This window comes from Pseudonaja textilis, chromosome 4 (assembly GCF_049901715.1).
Source record: "Pseudonaja textilis isolate UNSWEBS1 chromosome 4, rPseTex1.2, whole genome shotgun sequence".
Classification (NCBI taxonomy): domain Eukaryota; kingdom Metazoa; phylum Chordata; class Lepidosauria; order Squamata; family Elapidae; genus Pseudonaja; species Pseudonaja textilis.
In genome coordinates this window covers 76835153-76851247 of record NC_141993.1, presented here as the reverse complement: position 1 = coordinate 76851247, position 16095 = coordinate 76835153, and the positions used below count along the sequence as shown (strand labels likewise).

Here is a 16095-nt window from a genome sequence, read left to right as displayed (position 1 = left end):
GGCAAGGCTAGAACTTGCATCTCCCAGTTTCTAGCCTGGGTACTGTACCAAACCCGGTCCTAGGTGGGTTAGTTAAGTCATTCTGAACCAGCATCAGCTTAATAGTTGAAAGTAATCAACCATTCCCCAACCACCCATGTGGAGGGGTACCACCAGCAGGGTATACCCTGTATGCCATTCGCCCATGTCCCTTCTTATTTTGCAATTATATCAGGATGCTTCTTTGAAGCAGAATAAGAGTTCAAACTAGCATATTAACCTGGATGCAGCTACAGTTAGTTTCCAAGGCCAGGTTTAGGAATAACAGGCTGCCCAGCAATTTGACCCTTAACCCAATCTTTCCTCAAGAACCAACCTCCCATAATGACTGGGTACAGAAACTGCTCTCTCTCTCTCTCTCTCTCTCTCTTTAAATATATAACATATTCTCTCTCTCTCTCTCTCTCACACACACACACACACACACACACACAGTGTCGGGCCCCTCTCCTCCCACCCATCCTCTCTACACATACACGTGCGTATTTTTGTGTGTGTGTATACACACACACGTGTACACACACACCCAAATACATACATATGGTGTCAGCAACTCTTTCTCTCTCTATATATATAAATATATAATTTATATATAAATACATGGTATCGGCAATTCAGCCATTACGGTCGCAGCGGATGACTGGCTCAGCACGGCATGCAAACCAAACTCGCCCCGGCTTAGCTTATCGATCGCCGCGGCCAGGGAGGCAGCTTAGTCTGTCCGAGCACGACCCTCGTCGGGGGGGGGGGGCTGGGGGGATTCTCCTCTTTCCTTGGAAGCCCTGCGAGCCCCGGGCTCTTCCGTGGGGCAGAGGATCCCCACCAGGAGGAACCTGATCTTCCTTCCTTTTGTCTCGGCTGAAGCGGCGGCTGCGCCCCACGCCGTCCTCCCGTGCTTCTCGCTGGCCACTCACCCTTTATAATATGCCTTGACGCGGACCTGATGGGCGCTGTCGCCGCCGGGGCCACCCAGGCCACCGATCCCGCCGCCGCCGCTTCCCGGGGCCGGGTGCGACATGCTAGTGCCGCCGCCGCCGCTGTTGCTGCTGCCGCTCTCGCGCTGAGTCGGCATCGCCCCTCCGCCGTGCCTCGCCGCGCTTCGCCCGGCCCCGCCCGCCTGCCCGCCCGCCTGCCTCCCTCCCTCCGGCCCCACCCCGGACCTGCAGAAGGGGGGAAAATGTGTGTGTGAAGGAAGAAAGGAACGTGCGTGCGTGCGTGCGTGCCCCCTCCCTCCCCAAAACGACAGCACCGCCGCTGTAACGGATACCCGGTTCAGACCGCTCCGCCCCCTCTCTCTCTCTCTCTCTCTCTGCCACCCCTCCCACCCACCACCACCACACCCTCCTCCGAGGTCGCGCGCTGCAGGCGCGCGTGCGCGGGCAGGTACAATACGTCCCTTCGGCGAACGCGCCAAAGTCGCGGAGCCTAAGGGAGAAGCAGGGGAGGGGCCGCGTGAGGGCTGAGGAGCGAACCACTTTCCCCGGGGCGTAGGGGACGACGACGAAAGGGCTCAAAAGAACCGGGTGGAGAGGTGGGAGCTCGTCTGAAGCCGGGAGGAATTCTCAGATGCGTTGTTTTCATAACTCCGAAGCACACCGAATCCTTTCTTTGGAGGAAATAGGCTAAATAGTTTGTCGGCCTTTTTTGCAGCTCCCCCCCACTTTTTTTTCTGTCTGCGCACCTGACGAATAGATCATAGAGAGGAGACTTTGGCATAGTACTGTACTCAGGCTAGCATCGCTGAAAGCAAAAGACAGTAGAACACGGGCATCAAACTCGACGCGTCAACTTGACGTATCGCAATGGAGATTTTTTTTTTACCTTTGCGGAGCAGGGGTGGGCGAGGCCTGCGCATGACGCATCCTGCCCGCGGGCCGCCAGTTCATCACAGCTGTCGAAACTAAAGCGTGGTATAAAACTGTGGTGTAGGTTATTGGTAAAAACCGGTTATTTCTAAAGTAGCACTACTACAAACATCGCAGAATGCGTGGACGGCTTCAAAGTATGGAATCAGTGCTCTACAGAGATTGTTCCAACGGGCATCGATCTCTGGCTTGTACTTGACAGTATTTCCATTTCTGTACTTCCAGAAAACTCTTTAATATTTTTACAGAGAAGTAATGCTACAGTATATGCGGAGCTGTACAAGAAGCGTGATCTTGAAAACGTGGGAGCGTGATTTACACTGAAAAATAATAGCTGCTTCTGCATGAGAAAATGGATTTTAGTCGTGGAATTTTTCATTGTTTAGTCATGGAATTAATGGAATTTAGACTCGTTTAGAGATCCAGATGTTGAAATTCACCCTATTCTCCCTCTTCCTTCTAGGTTTTGTTCTTCATTAGGAGAAAAAAAGGAAAAGAATGGTAGCACAATAACTTTTAACCTCATGGGGAGACATCCTTCTGGAAGCCTCCTGTAATAAAGGTTGTTGAACATGCTAGACTAGACCAAAATGAGATTAGACTGTTTAGTTCCATGTATTGTGGAAACTCAGCCATTATCTCAGCATATTGTAAATGCCAGTCTATTAGCTTTAAATCACAACATGGTATGAGCAAATTTTGATGTATATTGAAGCAGAGTAGTATATTTGGCAAACCTGTCTGCTTTACCAGTTGTTTGAGCCAAGCAATGAAAGTCTTGAAAAAAATATTCAAATGCTGTGATGTAACAATCTAAAATGACTAGAATAGTGCAGACAATAGTATTGTTTGTAGCACTCTGTAGAATACAAAAGTTGGACTTTGAAGAGCCACACAAAAAAAGATTGATGCTTTTAAACTTTGATATTGGAGAAAATTCCTGAGAATGCCATAGATAGCCAGGAAAACAAATAATTGCTAAAACAAATGCATCAGACGTATTATTTGAGGAACAATTGGTCAAACAATTAGATTTTGGGGAGATCCAGATCTCTTGAGAAATGCATAATGATGGGAAAAGTCAAAGAAAAAAAAAGACAAATAGCAGCAAGATAAATTGCATTATAATGTACCATTTCAAGACATAAAAAGCCAGCATGCAGACACATCATCCTGGAGAAAAGTTTTATCTGTGTGGTCCCTTGACTGTCAGGGCTCATAAAACATTTTGTATACACGTTTTATAGTTGACATTGACTTGACATAATTTTGTTTTAAATAAATGTTCATGGCTCAGATTAGAGTGCATATACCAAACTGTGTATTATCATATTTGTGATATGACCTGCAGTGACAGGTTCTTTCTTATTGGTATTTTTTTACATACCTTAATACTTAAGAGAGGATCAAATACATGTTCACCCATTAGGCTGACCTCTTTCCCCATTGATACTAAAACTATCCACTTAAAAAAGAGTGGGCAGCTGAAGCATGTTGCTCTTAACAGCAGTCTTAAAAAGTGGTCAGAGGATACCTTGGTAGTATTCATATGCCTCTAAGCAGTCAAACAATAACTGAAAGGAGGCAGTGTATTCCTCTAATAAGGTCCCCAAAAGATTATCTACAAGGGTGACCAATTCCCCTGCTGTCCCATTAAAAGAATATTAAAAAGAATGGAGATGCTGTGGCTCAGTGGCTAAGACACTGAGCTTGTGGATCAGAAAGGTTGGCAGTTCAAATCCCTAGCATCGTGTAACAAAATGAGTGCCCATTACTTGCCCCAGCTTCTGCCAACCTAGCAGTTCGAAAGCATATAAAAATGCAAGTAGAAAAATAGGGACCGCTTTGGTGGGAAGGTAACAGCATTCTGGGCGCCTTCTGTGTTTAGTCATGCCAGCCACATGACCACGGACACATCTTTGGACAGCACCGGCTCTTTGCCTTTGTAACAGAGATAAGCACTGCCCTAGAGCTGGAAATTAGCACTTATGTGGAGAACCTTTACCTTAAAAAAAATCCAGATACTTAATCTGTTTCTTCAAGAGCACTCTGGTTAACTTCTTACCACATTCTTGACAACTTTCCCTAGATATGGTGAGACTGGGCAACAGTAGGTATCTCCTTCACAGCAGGTGATAACACCCCTTTCCCTCAAAGCTTGCCACCTTTTGAATTGATCCTGTCAGTCTCCACACCATCCTAAAGGAACCAAGAAAAGCATCATTCAAGCCCACAGGTAGTAGTGGGTTCACTGGAGAACATCCTCCCTACAATCCCCAAAGAGTTGCAGATAACATTGTCAGAGGTTGTTCCAGAATCACATCCAATTCTGCTCATGAAAGCCAGTGTGAAGATTAATTGGTTGTGTCATCAATAAAATCTCAGGCACACAAGTTGGTGTGGAACTGAAAAGAACATTGTCTCTGAATTTGAGAGAAACACACAATACCTTTGCAAAGTAGCTTTAGCTCCCTAACAGTGCAAATCACAAGTAATTCAGGTAAAACAAAAAAGTGTTTACAATATTAAGGAAAGTCCAGACTCTACAGAAACAAATGATACGCATTCAGTATATGATAGATTTATATAAAAAAGCAACAAAACACTGATGGTCAATACAAGCTTTGTTTTTATTAAATGTGAAAAAAGATATTCGTAGATAAAATTCCTCAATTGACAAATGCATGTCTAGAGGTAGCTGTAGCTTGCAGAAAAAAACTTATCTTTTGTAAAATATGTAGCATTTCATCCTTTCCCACTCTGTTTCTTTTTTAGCTTTGTTCAAGGACTTTAGAATACTGTCCTACAATTTAATTGCTGAGGCTAGTTTTTGTTACATCAAAAAGCTTTGGCTCCAAACAAAACATGCTTTCCTAAACTTAAACCCTAAAATTCTACATAACAATTGGACTAGGAACAGGAACATTTCAAGTCCATTGTTTCCCAATCTCAACATAAAATGTGTGAAGTCAATTAAACAGAAATAAATCCTCAGCCAAAATGTAAATCTGAACACAAATGGTAGTGCTTCAAAGAGCACTTGGAACAGTCAGTTTGGTATAGTGCTTAAGTCATTAGGCTAGAAATCAGGAAACCCTGAGGTCTAGTCCTGTTTTAGGTACAAAGTCACTGAGTGACTATGGGCCAGTCATTTTCTCTCAGCCCCAGAAAGAAAGAAATGGCAGATCACTTCTTAAACATGTTGCCCAAAAAATTTGCAGGGACTTGTCCAAGCATCCCAAATGGAAAAAAAAAACATGTGTAATTAAACTGTTTTTCATTAACCCAGTTGTCTACTTTTTATCCAACATCCTGTTCTCGAGCTACAAGAAAATCCCTATCCTTACCCCTTGTGATGGTCACCAGATTTTTTTTATTGAATTAACGCCACTGTCTCCATTCACACAAAGGAAACACTTCAGAATGAATGTGTGTAATACTCAAACCTAAAGCAGTCTGGTGGTCTGCGGTTCCCTGTCTCTTGCAAACGTTTATGAAAGCTTTCTTCCCATTCTTTTTTTTTTGGGGGGGGGGGCATTATGGCTTATCCTAAGACCCCAGACAACCGCGGTTTATTCGTGGCTTCCCGAAACATCCGAATCCAGCTGACGCGTGCCTTCGGAAGCCTCCCCCCTCCCCAATCTTGCGGCAGAGGATCAAGATACGACAAGAACACGCGGGGAATTTTCCTTATTCAACCTTCCCAGGACCCCCAAGAGAGCCGGAGGGGGAGGAAATCCCCACCCCGGAGTGAGTTTTGTCGGAGGAATGACAAGCCTAAGCAGTCTGCCCAAAACAAAAAAAACCAACCACCTTCTCCACACACACACACACAGAAATCAGAAATCGGAAGCATTCAGGACCCGGACACAGGAACGGCCGATTCACACGCGATTCCTCCCCCTCAGACGAGTCGAGCGCAACCTCCCGGCCGCGAGGCGCGTGCGCGCTGTCTCCCTGTGAGGGAGGCGAGAACATGGCGGAAGCGGAGTGAAGGGTTCGTACGCCGAGCGGGTGCGTTTCTCTTTCGTGCGGGGGAGAGGCCGCCCGACGCGGGAGGGGCTCCTGGCCGGCCGGGAGAGTGGGTTGGCGCAAAGCGATCCTCGGCGCGTCCGGGCCGCGGGGATGGCAGCAAACAGGCAGAGGAAGCTGCTGGGCCCTGCGCTTTTCTCGTCTCTCTTTCCCCAACCTGGCGCCCTCCAGAGGTGCGCGCGCACCCCTGTCTCTGAGGGCTCGGGAGTTATTACCCGGGGCCGGTCTGGAGAAGGTTGCATTGGCTCAGCCTTGCGTGAAAGGTGAACCCCGGGCCAGAGGTTGGCCCGGGTAAATCACACACCTTGAGCCGCGTATATATATATATATAGTATATGTTTTAAATTTCTTTTCCTTATGGGGCTCAATCTCCTTTCTTAAAGGCGCTTGACAACTCCTGCTGTGTGCAAAGTCTAGTATTGGGGGCCAGAAATGAAAGTTGCCCCATGTTTTCACAGCCCCCACATGCAATGCTTTAGCTAAGCAAAGCAGGATGCCCTGGGAGAGAGAGAGAGAGAGAGAAAGAGAAAGAAAACTCTGCACACACCTATGTGCACCCCTAGCTTCAACTGAATTGCTAGATTGATTGATTGGATTGGATTCCTTTCCCTGGAATCAAAATGAAGCCTATGTGCTGGTTAAAAATCAAATTTCGTGTCAGCTGATTCTTTAGATCTCACTTGAGATAAAGTAGCAGCTGTTAAATTTATATTTCCTGGGCCCGTGGAGTGAAATTGTTCACTTGCTGGCTTTTCTACAGTCCCATTAGGTTTAAATTACTGTTGGTGTAGCAATGACAAAGAATCTTGCGGCATCCGAAATACTATTCATTATTACTGTTATTCTTTGTTAAATTTGTAGGCTGCTGACTCTCACCATCTTAATAACACACAATATCTTTTAAGATGCCACAATGCTAATTCTCTAGATTATGCTGTATTCATGAACAGGACAAACTTCCTCCTCCTCAGTGAGTTTAATAACATTTCCTCCCAGGTAAAGTACAGTATAGACCAGTGTTTCTTAATCTTGGCAGCTTGAAGACATGTGGAACTTCAATTCTCAGAATTCTCTAGCCAGCAAAGATGACCATGTCACATGTTACTGAGACGGTAGGAGTCAGCAGCCTTCAGTTCTAGTCCACACATCTTCAAGCTTCAAGTTGAGACATTAGCATTATAGAGAATGCTGGTAGAAAAGTCCACTACCGTATTTCTGGATTGCAAAATTTTGCATGGCCACTAAATGAGAGACTTTTGCAGAACAGATATGATTTGCTAGCAGCAGATAACCTGCAATGCTTCTGCTATTATTGGACTTAATTTCCTGCCATGCCTGATACAATTGATATGATGGCTAGGCTGGTGGAATTTGGAGTTTGACATCATCTACATGACTATGATGCTACTCTTGTATAAGGTTGCAGCCTAATACAGATTATGAAAAAATTGCAACCTCAATTCCCATTTATAATGTGGGTGATAAACTTTGTACTCAACTTAAAGGGTTTCAGTAAGGTTAGAAAATACATAATGCAGGTAAAGTGTTTCTGAACCCTTAAAAATATCCAAATGCTAAATATAACTATGTAAATATGACTAGATAGATAGCAGTTGAAAAATGGTAATGATAACAACAGGTATCTCAATTGTTTTAACAATAGCTGATAATTTTTGCAATTCACAAGTAAAGCAGCATGTGCAACCGGCAATACAAGTTGCATTTTCTCCAAAATGCTGTGAAAGGACCAGTTTTTATTTCATAAGGGTTATCTGAAAATCTTTGACTATTACAACATTCCTGTTTCAGGTAGTTAGTTATATGTTCATTTTGCATAGTACAACACACAGGGGAAATGGATCAGCTAAACATTGATGATATAGGTCAGCATGATGCAAATACGATTCTTAGTCTTAGTCTTACATAGTAATCCCATGCACACTTCTTTGAAAGTAAGTGATATTAAACACAGCAGGATTTAATTCTAAGTGCATTTGCATATTTTGTGCTATTAAACTTAGAGGTCTGAATTCAAATCACAGCTCAAATATACATTTTAATTAACTTCCTAAATGTGGGCCATTTGTTTTCGTTCCCTCGAAAATAAAACACTACGTACGCAGTCTTGAATATAGTTTGTTCCCAAGGCAAAATGTATTTGTCATTAAATTGTACTAATATGTCTGGCAACCTTCTGCATCAGCTGTGCAAAATTTTCAGGGGCAACTTCATAGAAAACAAAAGCATGAATAAGTATGATTGGCAACAGCAGAGCATCTACAACAAGTACAGCTATTTAAAAGAAACGAAACATCACCGTTTCAATCCTAAAATAATCACTCTTTATTTTTTTAAATGATATCTGCAACAGTATTTTGAGATAGACTGTTATTCTGGTTCTCTAGTATGAAACTTCAGGCATGAGATTTGGAACTTGCATTATTGAATGTTGTGAAATTTGATTTTTGTTTTCTATATAGAATCCTACCTACAAATGTGTTTCCTTTAGAGTCCAGGTAGAATAAAATAGTATTCATTTGGTGTTTTTTTGAAATATTTTGTTCAGAGGCAGGACAATTCCGCAACTATGGAGAATGAATCAAGCACAACAACTTCTTCGACAGGCACAACCACCATTGCTACTACATCTTCCCCCTCCCGTACACAACCACCCCAGATATCTGTCTACAGTGGTTCAGATCGACATGCTGTGCAGGTATTTAACCAAGGAAACACTCTTAATATCTATTACAAATTGAAAATCATTGCTAAAAAGATTCTGATTAAATGAAGCTTCTATGATTTCAATAATAACTCCTGATCAGCCCTTCCCCCTGCTTGTTTTTTTTCCCCTTTGCAACCAGTGTAGAGTTCTGGAGAGATTAAATGCTTGCAAACTATTTTGGGAAATGTGCAGTTTTAAGAATATTTGTGTTCTGACCCATAGCAATCTAGGAACTATTACTGTATTTTTTTGCATTATTAAGGCACAACTGACCATAAGACGCACCTAGGTTTAGAGGAGGAAAACAGGCAATGATAAAGACAGAAGAAGTGGGGTTCAGCACTGTAAAAGGACCCCACCGCCACGGCCCATATTTTTCGTTCCATAAGATACACAGACATTTCCAGTCACATTTGCAGGATGGAGAGTGCATCTTATGGAGTTAAAAAATGGGGTAGTTCATTTACTTAAAAGCATAGGATAAATGAAATTATGTGCTATCCTTTGCTGGAATCAGCATCATTTCTGGATTCAGAAGCAGAGGCAATTTAGAGACAAGTGAGGTAATTTTAAAAAAAGGATAGTGACTGTGAATACATATGCAAAATAGGATAGGGCTTCTATGAGATGGTTGTGGCCATTGTCTTGACTTTTTTGACTCTGTATGGATGTCTCTTGTTTATAGGGAAAATAAAGAAGAATTAGCCTAGCTTTTAAAAACCTCATCCTACATGTACTCTTTCATCCTTTTCTATCCGGTTCTTTCTTTCTCTCTTTTTTAATGTTCTACCTCTATCTCAGTGCTTTTCTTCTTGATTCTTTAATTCTTTCCAGCTCCTTCTAAAACACCAATTTATCTTTGATCCTAATTTTACTACTGGTAGCTTATTTGGTTCATATAGAATCAAAGATTTTGAAAGTTACTTAACACAGTTCATTTCCATTTGGCAAGTAAATGCTTGATCGTTACAAAACTGTGGTATTGTGTGGAATGTTAGTAAAACAGCCTTTTGCAACCGGATACTTTCCAGGTGGGTTAGATCTAGAATTCTTAGCCAGGATAGCTTCAGGCTGAGAATTCTTGGAATGGCAGCTCCCATGTCTTAATCATGAGGACTGGGGGGAAACCATTTAAAATATGCAGTTTCAATTATTTGAGAGAAGCCATATTTATGAAAGTTCAGCTGAGGACACCGGCACCAAGAATTTGGCCATTGTAGAGCAATGGAGCTAATGTTATTTTGTCTAAACTGCCTAAAATCTCAAATGGCAAAATTTTGTCATTTCAGATGCTGAAGCTCCTTAAAAGCCCGTGTGTGTGTGTGTGTGGGCTAAAATCCTATTTGGTAGGAATTCCCATCAATCCTTGCTTCCCAACTGTTTGACATTCCCTGCCCCCTGGGCCGTTGTTTTTCAGACTTGCTGCCTGGGGAATTCTAGGAGTTGAGATCCTCACTTCTTAAAGTTGCCAAGTTTGAAAAACACAGTCCTAGACACATCAGGCAAGCCACAATTGTGTTGTGGTGGTCCAGCACAGATTTGGGGACTTTTAGTTGGCCAATGATAAATCAGGCTACAGGGGAAGGACATAGAGCCTTCCAATGGGAGATTGACTTTGGCATTCCATCGATTGTCCTGGAGGGAACATGTTTGGATGTAGGTAAAACACTTGCCGTGCAGTGACTGTTTTGGAGATAAGCATGGGCTGTTACAAAACTATACCTGAGAGTTTGGGAGAGCGGCAGATACAGAATAGAATAGAATTCTTTATTGGCCAAATGTGATTGGACACACCAGGAATTTGTCTCCAGTGCATTAGCTCTTAGTGTACATACAAACAACAAAGTGATCGGTCATAGATCATAAGTCATAGTTGCAATCATTAATCATAGCATACAAACAACAAGTGATAAATCATAAAATACCAATAGGAGCAGATAGAGAAAAGATGAGAAATGAAAAATGAGAAAGATGAGAAGGATAATAGCAATATAGCCTACTACATGGGTAGGTTTAAGCCTGTGGGAATTAGGTGTTCAGAAGAATGATGGCACAAGAGAAGTGGAAGTGGGGGGGGGACTGTCTTTGTGTCCACCTGTTTTGGCATGCAGTGCCCTATTAGCAGCGCTCTGAGGGGAGAAGTTGACACCGTTTATCATAAGGAAGTTAGGGGTCTGTAGATACTTTCTCAGCCCTCTTTCTGGTTTGTGCAGTGTACAATCAATATAGTTGGTTAACTTTAAGCACTGGCATCTGTTAGCATAGTCCAGACTAAGACAACATGTGCTTGGCCTTGTGGCATGGTGACTACTCAGTGACACACCCCTTGTCTTGGACTGACATCTTGTCAGGCTGAGCCCAAAAACAATGTTGGACAGTTCAAACCGAGTTCATTTCTTTCATTGTTTACACACAGCAGACAGAATTTTGCTAGACTAAATTCTTTCTGCTCCCAGCCTAACAGATACACACCCCAAGAGATTCTAGAGAGTGCCTATTCTAATTCTCTTCCTCTGTTTCCTATCCAGACTGTGCTGCCTCTTGTCTCCCTTCCCTTTCTGGAATGTGCTTCCTCCTTCCTGTGAGAAATTGCCATTTCACTGTCATTTATCATCCCAACTCCCCCCTCCATGGACGCCATCTCTCACATGTCTCTTCCATATATTCTGATGCTGGACATAGAAGCCTGTGTTCATAGAGCTAGCAGTGAACTCAGTGGTCAGATGAATTATGTGAGTTGCTCAGGGGAACTAAAATGTTCCTGGTTACATAGGCAGTGATGCAGTTCCTTAGAAGTGCAGGCGATGCTTATGATTAAATGGCTGTTATGATAGGACTGATCTTTCTCCATCTCCTGTTCTTGCCATGGTTACCGCTACTCAAAACCCCACAGGTCATTCAGCAGGCCTTGCATCGTCCTCCCAGCTCAGCGGCACAATACCTTCAGCAGATGTATGCAGCTCAGCAGCAACATCTAATGTTACAAACAGCAGCTTTACAACAGCAACATTTGAGCAGTACTCCATTCCAGAGTTTGGCCAATGTTCCACAGGTAAGACTGGGGTAGATTAGAAATAAAGATCAGGAAGTTGGCCTTAATTCTTCCTACAACTATAACAATATAAGATTACAATGCTTTGTTTTTAAGGGAAAGTTTTCCAACCTTTCCACCCCTACCCCACAAATATTTGTTTATAGCACTTAAAGCAGTACCTAACAGCAATGGAACTTTAATAGCCAATAGTTTCAAGCGTAGGCAATAGTGAAGCATGCTGGGAGCTGTAGTTTGGCAATATTAAAAGACCCCAAATTTCCTACCTCTGTTATAAATAGCCAAGAAATTCTTCATAAGTGGAAGAGGTAATTTTTTTTTAAAAAAGTAATATTTCAACCTAGCAATTTAATGGTCTGTTGATATAATAATAATGAAATAACGTATTATCAAGTAACAGAAGCCTGAGACTGAAGACCGAACCAATTTGATTTTCAGTTTGAAACGATGTAATAATTCAAAATCATTAATTGTGACTATCTGATTATTTTAATCACTTGGGTTATTGATACAGTGAATTTTATTTCTCTGTTTTCACATCAGAGAATGTACTCTGATGTTATTTTTGTTTAATATCGTTCTATAATAATTGCATTTAAAAAGCTTCCAACAATATTAAACAAAACAATGGAAGTGACATATCAAAATACAATAAAAAGTTAGAGCTCATTGATTTTTATTTATTGGAAAATATAATCCAATTTTTTTCCATTTCTCAGCATTACTCGGGCAGTTAACAGTACATCAAACAAAAATATTTTTGCTGCTGAGCTTCAGTAACTTGAGTTTAACATATGACTCTTCAACTAAGCTTTCAAAAGAGATACTGGTAGCAAGCCAACTAGAATTAAAGAGAATGTAGACCACAAATAAAAGTGGATTCTGGGAATTGTGGCTTTGGGGCTGCCGTTGAGTTTAATGCGGGTACACTCTTGTTAGTCAAGCATTTTTTCTTGCAATGCAAATGACTCATTTGATAGATATGCTTGCTGTTTAGGCAAATCTTTCAGGTGGGAGGCAGTGTGCTTCTCCTAATGGCAGTGTCAGTCAGCAGTCCAGCATGTCAGAAACCTCGGTAAGTGTCTAGCAAAAGTATTTCTCTTAATCTATAAGGTTCCGTGTTTATTACATTCACTTTGTTTATGCAAATGTTTGAGGAGCAACAACTGGAATTCTTGACCTATTAAAGTCTCAGTGCCTTTATGTTGGAAATAGTAATACGGATGTTTAAACATTATTTTGCTTTGAAAAAGTGATCTGGTTAAGTTCATTCTGAATGCAAGAATAAAAGAGGCCCACACTTTTGGGGAAGATATATATATTGGATTTGCTAGACTTTTTGGAGAAAGAATTTACAAGAGTAATGGGAATTTTGAGAAAAGAATCCACTAAGAGTGCTAGCTTCAAATACTGAGAACCTGATGACTTTATATTAGCTTATTTAGGCAACCTTTTCGGTGTTGAAGTCTCTATGACATTTACAATTTACCAAAAGTTATTGGATTTTTATTGCAAGCTGAGTCTTTCAAGTTTGGAACTGAACGGTAATTCTAGCTTCAAATTAAGTAGCTGGCTTAAAAAAATTGGCAAAGCTTACATAAAAATCTATATAGCTGTTTAATTCCCATATTTAAGCTTGGAAAATTCTCTTTATTATTTGATAGCAAATATTAATGTGTGAGACTGTGTCCAGTACTTTTTTTGAGGAGGAAAGACTTCTGGGAAACTTTAGCATTTTACCATATCCAAATTCTGTCCTACAGAACATAATTTCAAAACAAAAGTATTATTTCACTGCATAATATGAATGTTACTGAGATATCTTTCAAAAAAGCAGTAGGCTTTTCTAACAGAGAAAAAAGAGAGAGCAGGCTGCCACAAATGCCATTCACCTGACTGGTCCCATAACAAAATGAGGGAAAAGCTTCAATTAATTACAGATAATCAGAGTTGGAAGGGATCTTGTAGGTCATCTAGTCCAACCCCTCACCCAAGCAGGAGACCCTACACCATTTCTGACAAATGGCAGTCCAGTCTCTTCTTGAAAGCCTCCAGTGGTGAAGCTCCCACAACTTTCGAGGGCAACTTCTGTTCCATTGGTTGATTGTTCTCACTCTCCGAAAATTTCTCCTTATTTCCAGGTTGAATCTCTCCTTGATCAGTTTCCATCCATTATTCCTTGTCTGGCCTTCGGGTGCTTTGGAAAATAGCTTGACCCCCTCCTCCTCTCCTCCCCTCAAATATTGGATCACTGCTATCATGTCTCCCCTGGTCCTTCTCTTCAACAGACTAGACGATCTGTTCTCATGATTTTGGTAGAACAGACATTTGAATGGAATTGTTGTGTGGGGCTGCCTTTAGATGAGTGGTCTAAAGGTAGTTAATGATAATTTATTTTCTTCCCTAGATTAATCTTTCTGCTTCTCCTACACCTGCACAGCTAATAAGCCGTTCACAGACCTCCAACACTAGCAGCAGCAGTCTGACGCAGCAAACCATGTTGCTAGGGAGCACATCTCCTAATCTGACTGCCAGTCAGGCTCAGATGTATCTCCGAGCTCAGATGGTGAGTCTTGCCAATTTAATGTTACCCTTTGGGGCGTTTTTGTCTTGTCCTGTCCGTGTATGGCTTCTGGCTGCATGTTGTTAAGTGCACTTGCGCTCTCTATGGGGCTACCCTTGAAGGGCATTCAGAGGCTACAGTGGGGTAGTGTGCGGCCTCACAGGCATTTCCTGGGCCTCCAAGAATGACCCATGTAACACCACCGTTCCATTGATTGCCTGGTTTGCTCCCAGATGCAATTCAAGGTGTTAGTAATCATGTTTAAAGCCCTTGTGTATCCAGGCTACTTGAGGGACTGTCTCATCCCACTGGGATTGGCCCGCCCCACCTGTGCTGGCAGGGAGACATATTGCGTGCCCTGTCAGCCTGACTATTCCGACTGGTAGGATCCAAGAGATGTTCTGCAGCTGCTCTGTGGAATATCTTGGCCCCAGGTGTGAGGTCAGTTCCCACCCTCTGACCTTCTGGAAGAGCCTACTGTCTCTCTAGTTAGCTTGGGGTTCCAATAAGGGAATATCACAATGGAGGTGGTTGATCGATTAACAACAGATGCCACCTCCTCCCCCATCCTGCTCTCGCCCTGCCCATCTTTTAATTGGCCGTAATGTTTTGGATTTTGCATTAACTTGTTTATGTTTTTAACTTATATAGTTCTATTTTTTTATGATTGTAATTGCCCAGAGTTACCTCGAGATAAGATGGGCAGCTTATACATTTTATAAATAAATAAATAGTCTTTGACTCCACAAACAGTGGCATCTCTAATTTTATAGTCTCTTACGTTTGACGTGTTTGGAGAGGTGTTTTCTATCATTCCTATTATTATAGGAATACTCCTATTCCTAGTAATGTCTTGGATAGGTATAGAAGAAGCATCTGTGTCTCTTTTTGTAACTTTTAGATTGCTCTGTTCAGCCAGAGATCTATCGTGCCAAAATCTTCCAACTCTGATTTTCTGATACAAACAGCAACTTGTTAAGGACTCCCTCCGCTCCCCAGCTCCCCAGCACAATGAAAGAATTTTCATTTTTCTAAGTTTTAGTATGGCTTCCTTTCTCCCTTACTACAGCTACTGTTCACATTTTTAAATTTTACATATTTGTTGCATTAACCATTTATTTCTAATTTGTCCATAGCTAGGTTTTGAATTTCATTGTTGAGGTAGATCCAAATCTAGGCTAAGATGAAATGCTAGATACCTTTAATCAAATTGATATTTAGTTTGGTGGAGGTTTTAGCCTCAACTTAAATGAAGAAAGTAAATTATGACTTAATGGGGGGAAAAAAACTCAGGGACGGACCAATTTCCATGTTTTCTTGATAAGACTATGGAAATGATTTGATCTTGTCTTCTTTTGGGAGATTTCTTTGATTTCCCACCTAGTTCTCAACTCTGATATTTCCTAGTGGTGTCTCAACCAAGTACCTATTTTTGAGATCAGCCAAGGTTGGCCAGGTGTTTATGTCTATTTGACACTTTCTTTTTTTGTAACTTTCGAATACCAGTAAAGAACAGCATGTAATTATGTTGTTTTGGGGAAAGCCTCAGGCTGCAGAAATTCTTCTTCAAAGAGATGAAATAGCAAAGCAACTCAAAAGGTCTGAGGGTTCTTTTTAAGACGTTAGAAGAAATTTTTGTAGGTCTTGTACTAAAGGAAAAGATGCACCAGTTTGCTTTCAGACTACAGGTAGTCCTCAACTTATGACCACAATGGAGCCCAAATTTTCTGTTGCTAAGCGAAACATTTGTTAAGTGAGTTTTGCCCCTTTTTACGACCTTCCTTGCCACAGTTGTTTAGTGAGTCGCTGCAGTTGTTAT

The 16095-nt window shown here is 41.8% G+C and overlaps 2 protein-coding genes across 17 annotated transcripts in view; one reads left to right on the top strand and one right to left on the bottom strand.

The window, feature by feature from the left end:
* PRKCI (protein kinase C iota) overlaps positions 1–1329 on the bottom strand; it is a 40306-nt gene extending 38977 nt beyond the window's left edge. The window contains exon 1 of the mRNA XM_026705769.2: positions 954–1329. Within this exon, the coding sequence (XP_026561554.2) occupies positions 954–1111 (158 nt within the window). The 5' untranslated portion in view covers positions 1112–1329. The remainder of the gene's footprint in view (positions 1–953) is intronic.
* A 4534-nt stretch (positions 1330–5863) lies between these two features.
* Positions 5864–16095, top strand: part of PHC3 (polyhomeotic homolog 3) — a 48560-nt gene continuing 38328 nt past the window's right edge. For 3 of the 16 annotated variants that reach the window (XM_087933439.1, XM_026705773.2, XM_087933446.1), the window contains exons 1-6: positions 5864–5918; positions 6798–6932; positions 8503–8652; positions 11555–11713; positions 12711–12788; positions 14121–14279. In XM_087933439.1, the coding sequence (XP_087789565.1) occupies positions 6879–6932; positions 8503–8652; positions 11555–11713; positions 12711–12788; positions 14121–14279 (600 nt within the window). In that variant the 5' untranslated portion in view covers positions 5864–5918; positions 6798–6878. The remainder of the gene's footprint in view (positions 5919–6797; positions 6933–8502; positions 8653–11554; positions 11714–12710; positions 12789–14120; positions 14280–16095) is intronic. The other 13 variants (XR_015743622.1, XM_087933442.1, XM_087933436.1 and 10 more) reach the window with 10 other exon arrangements.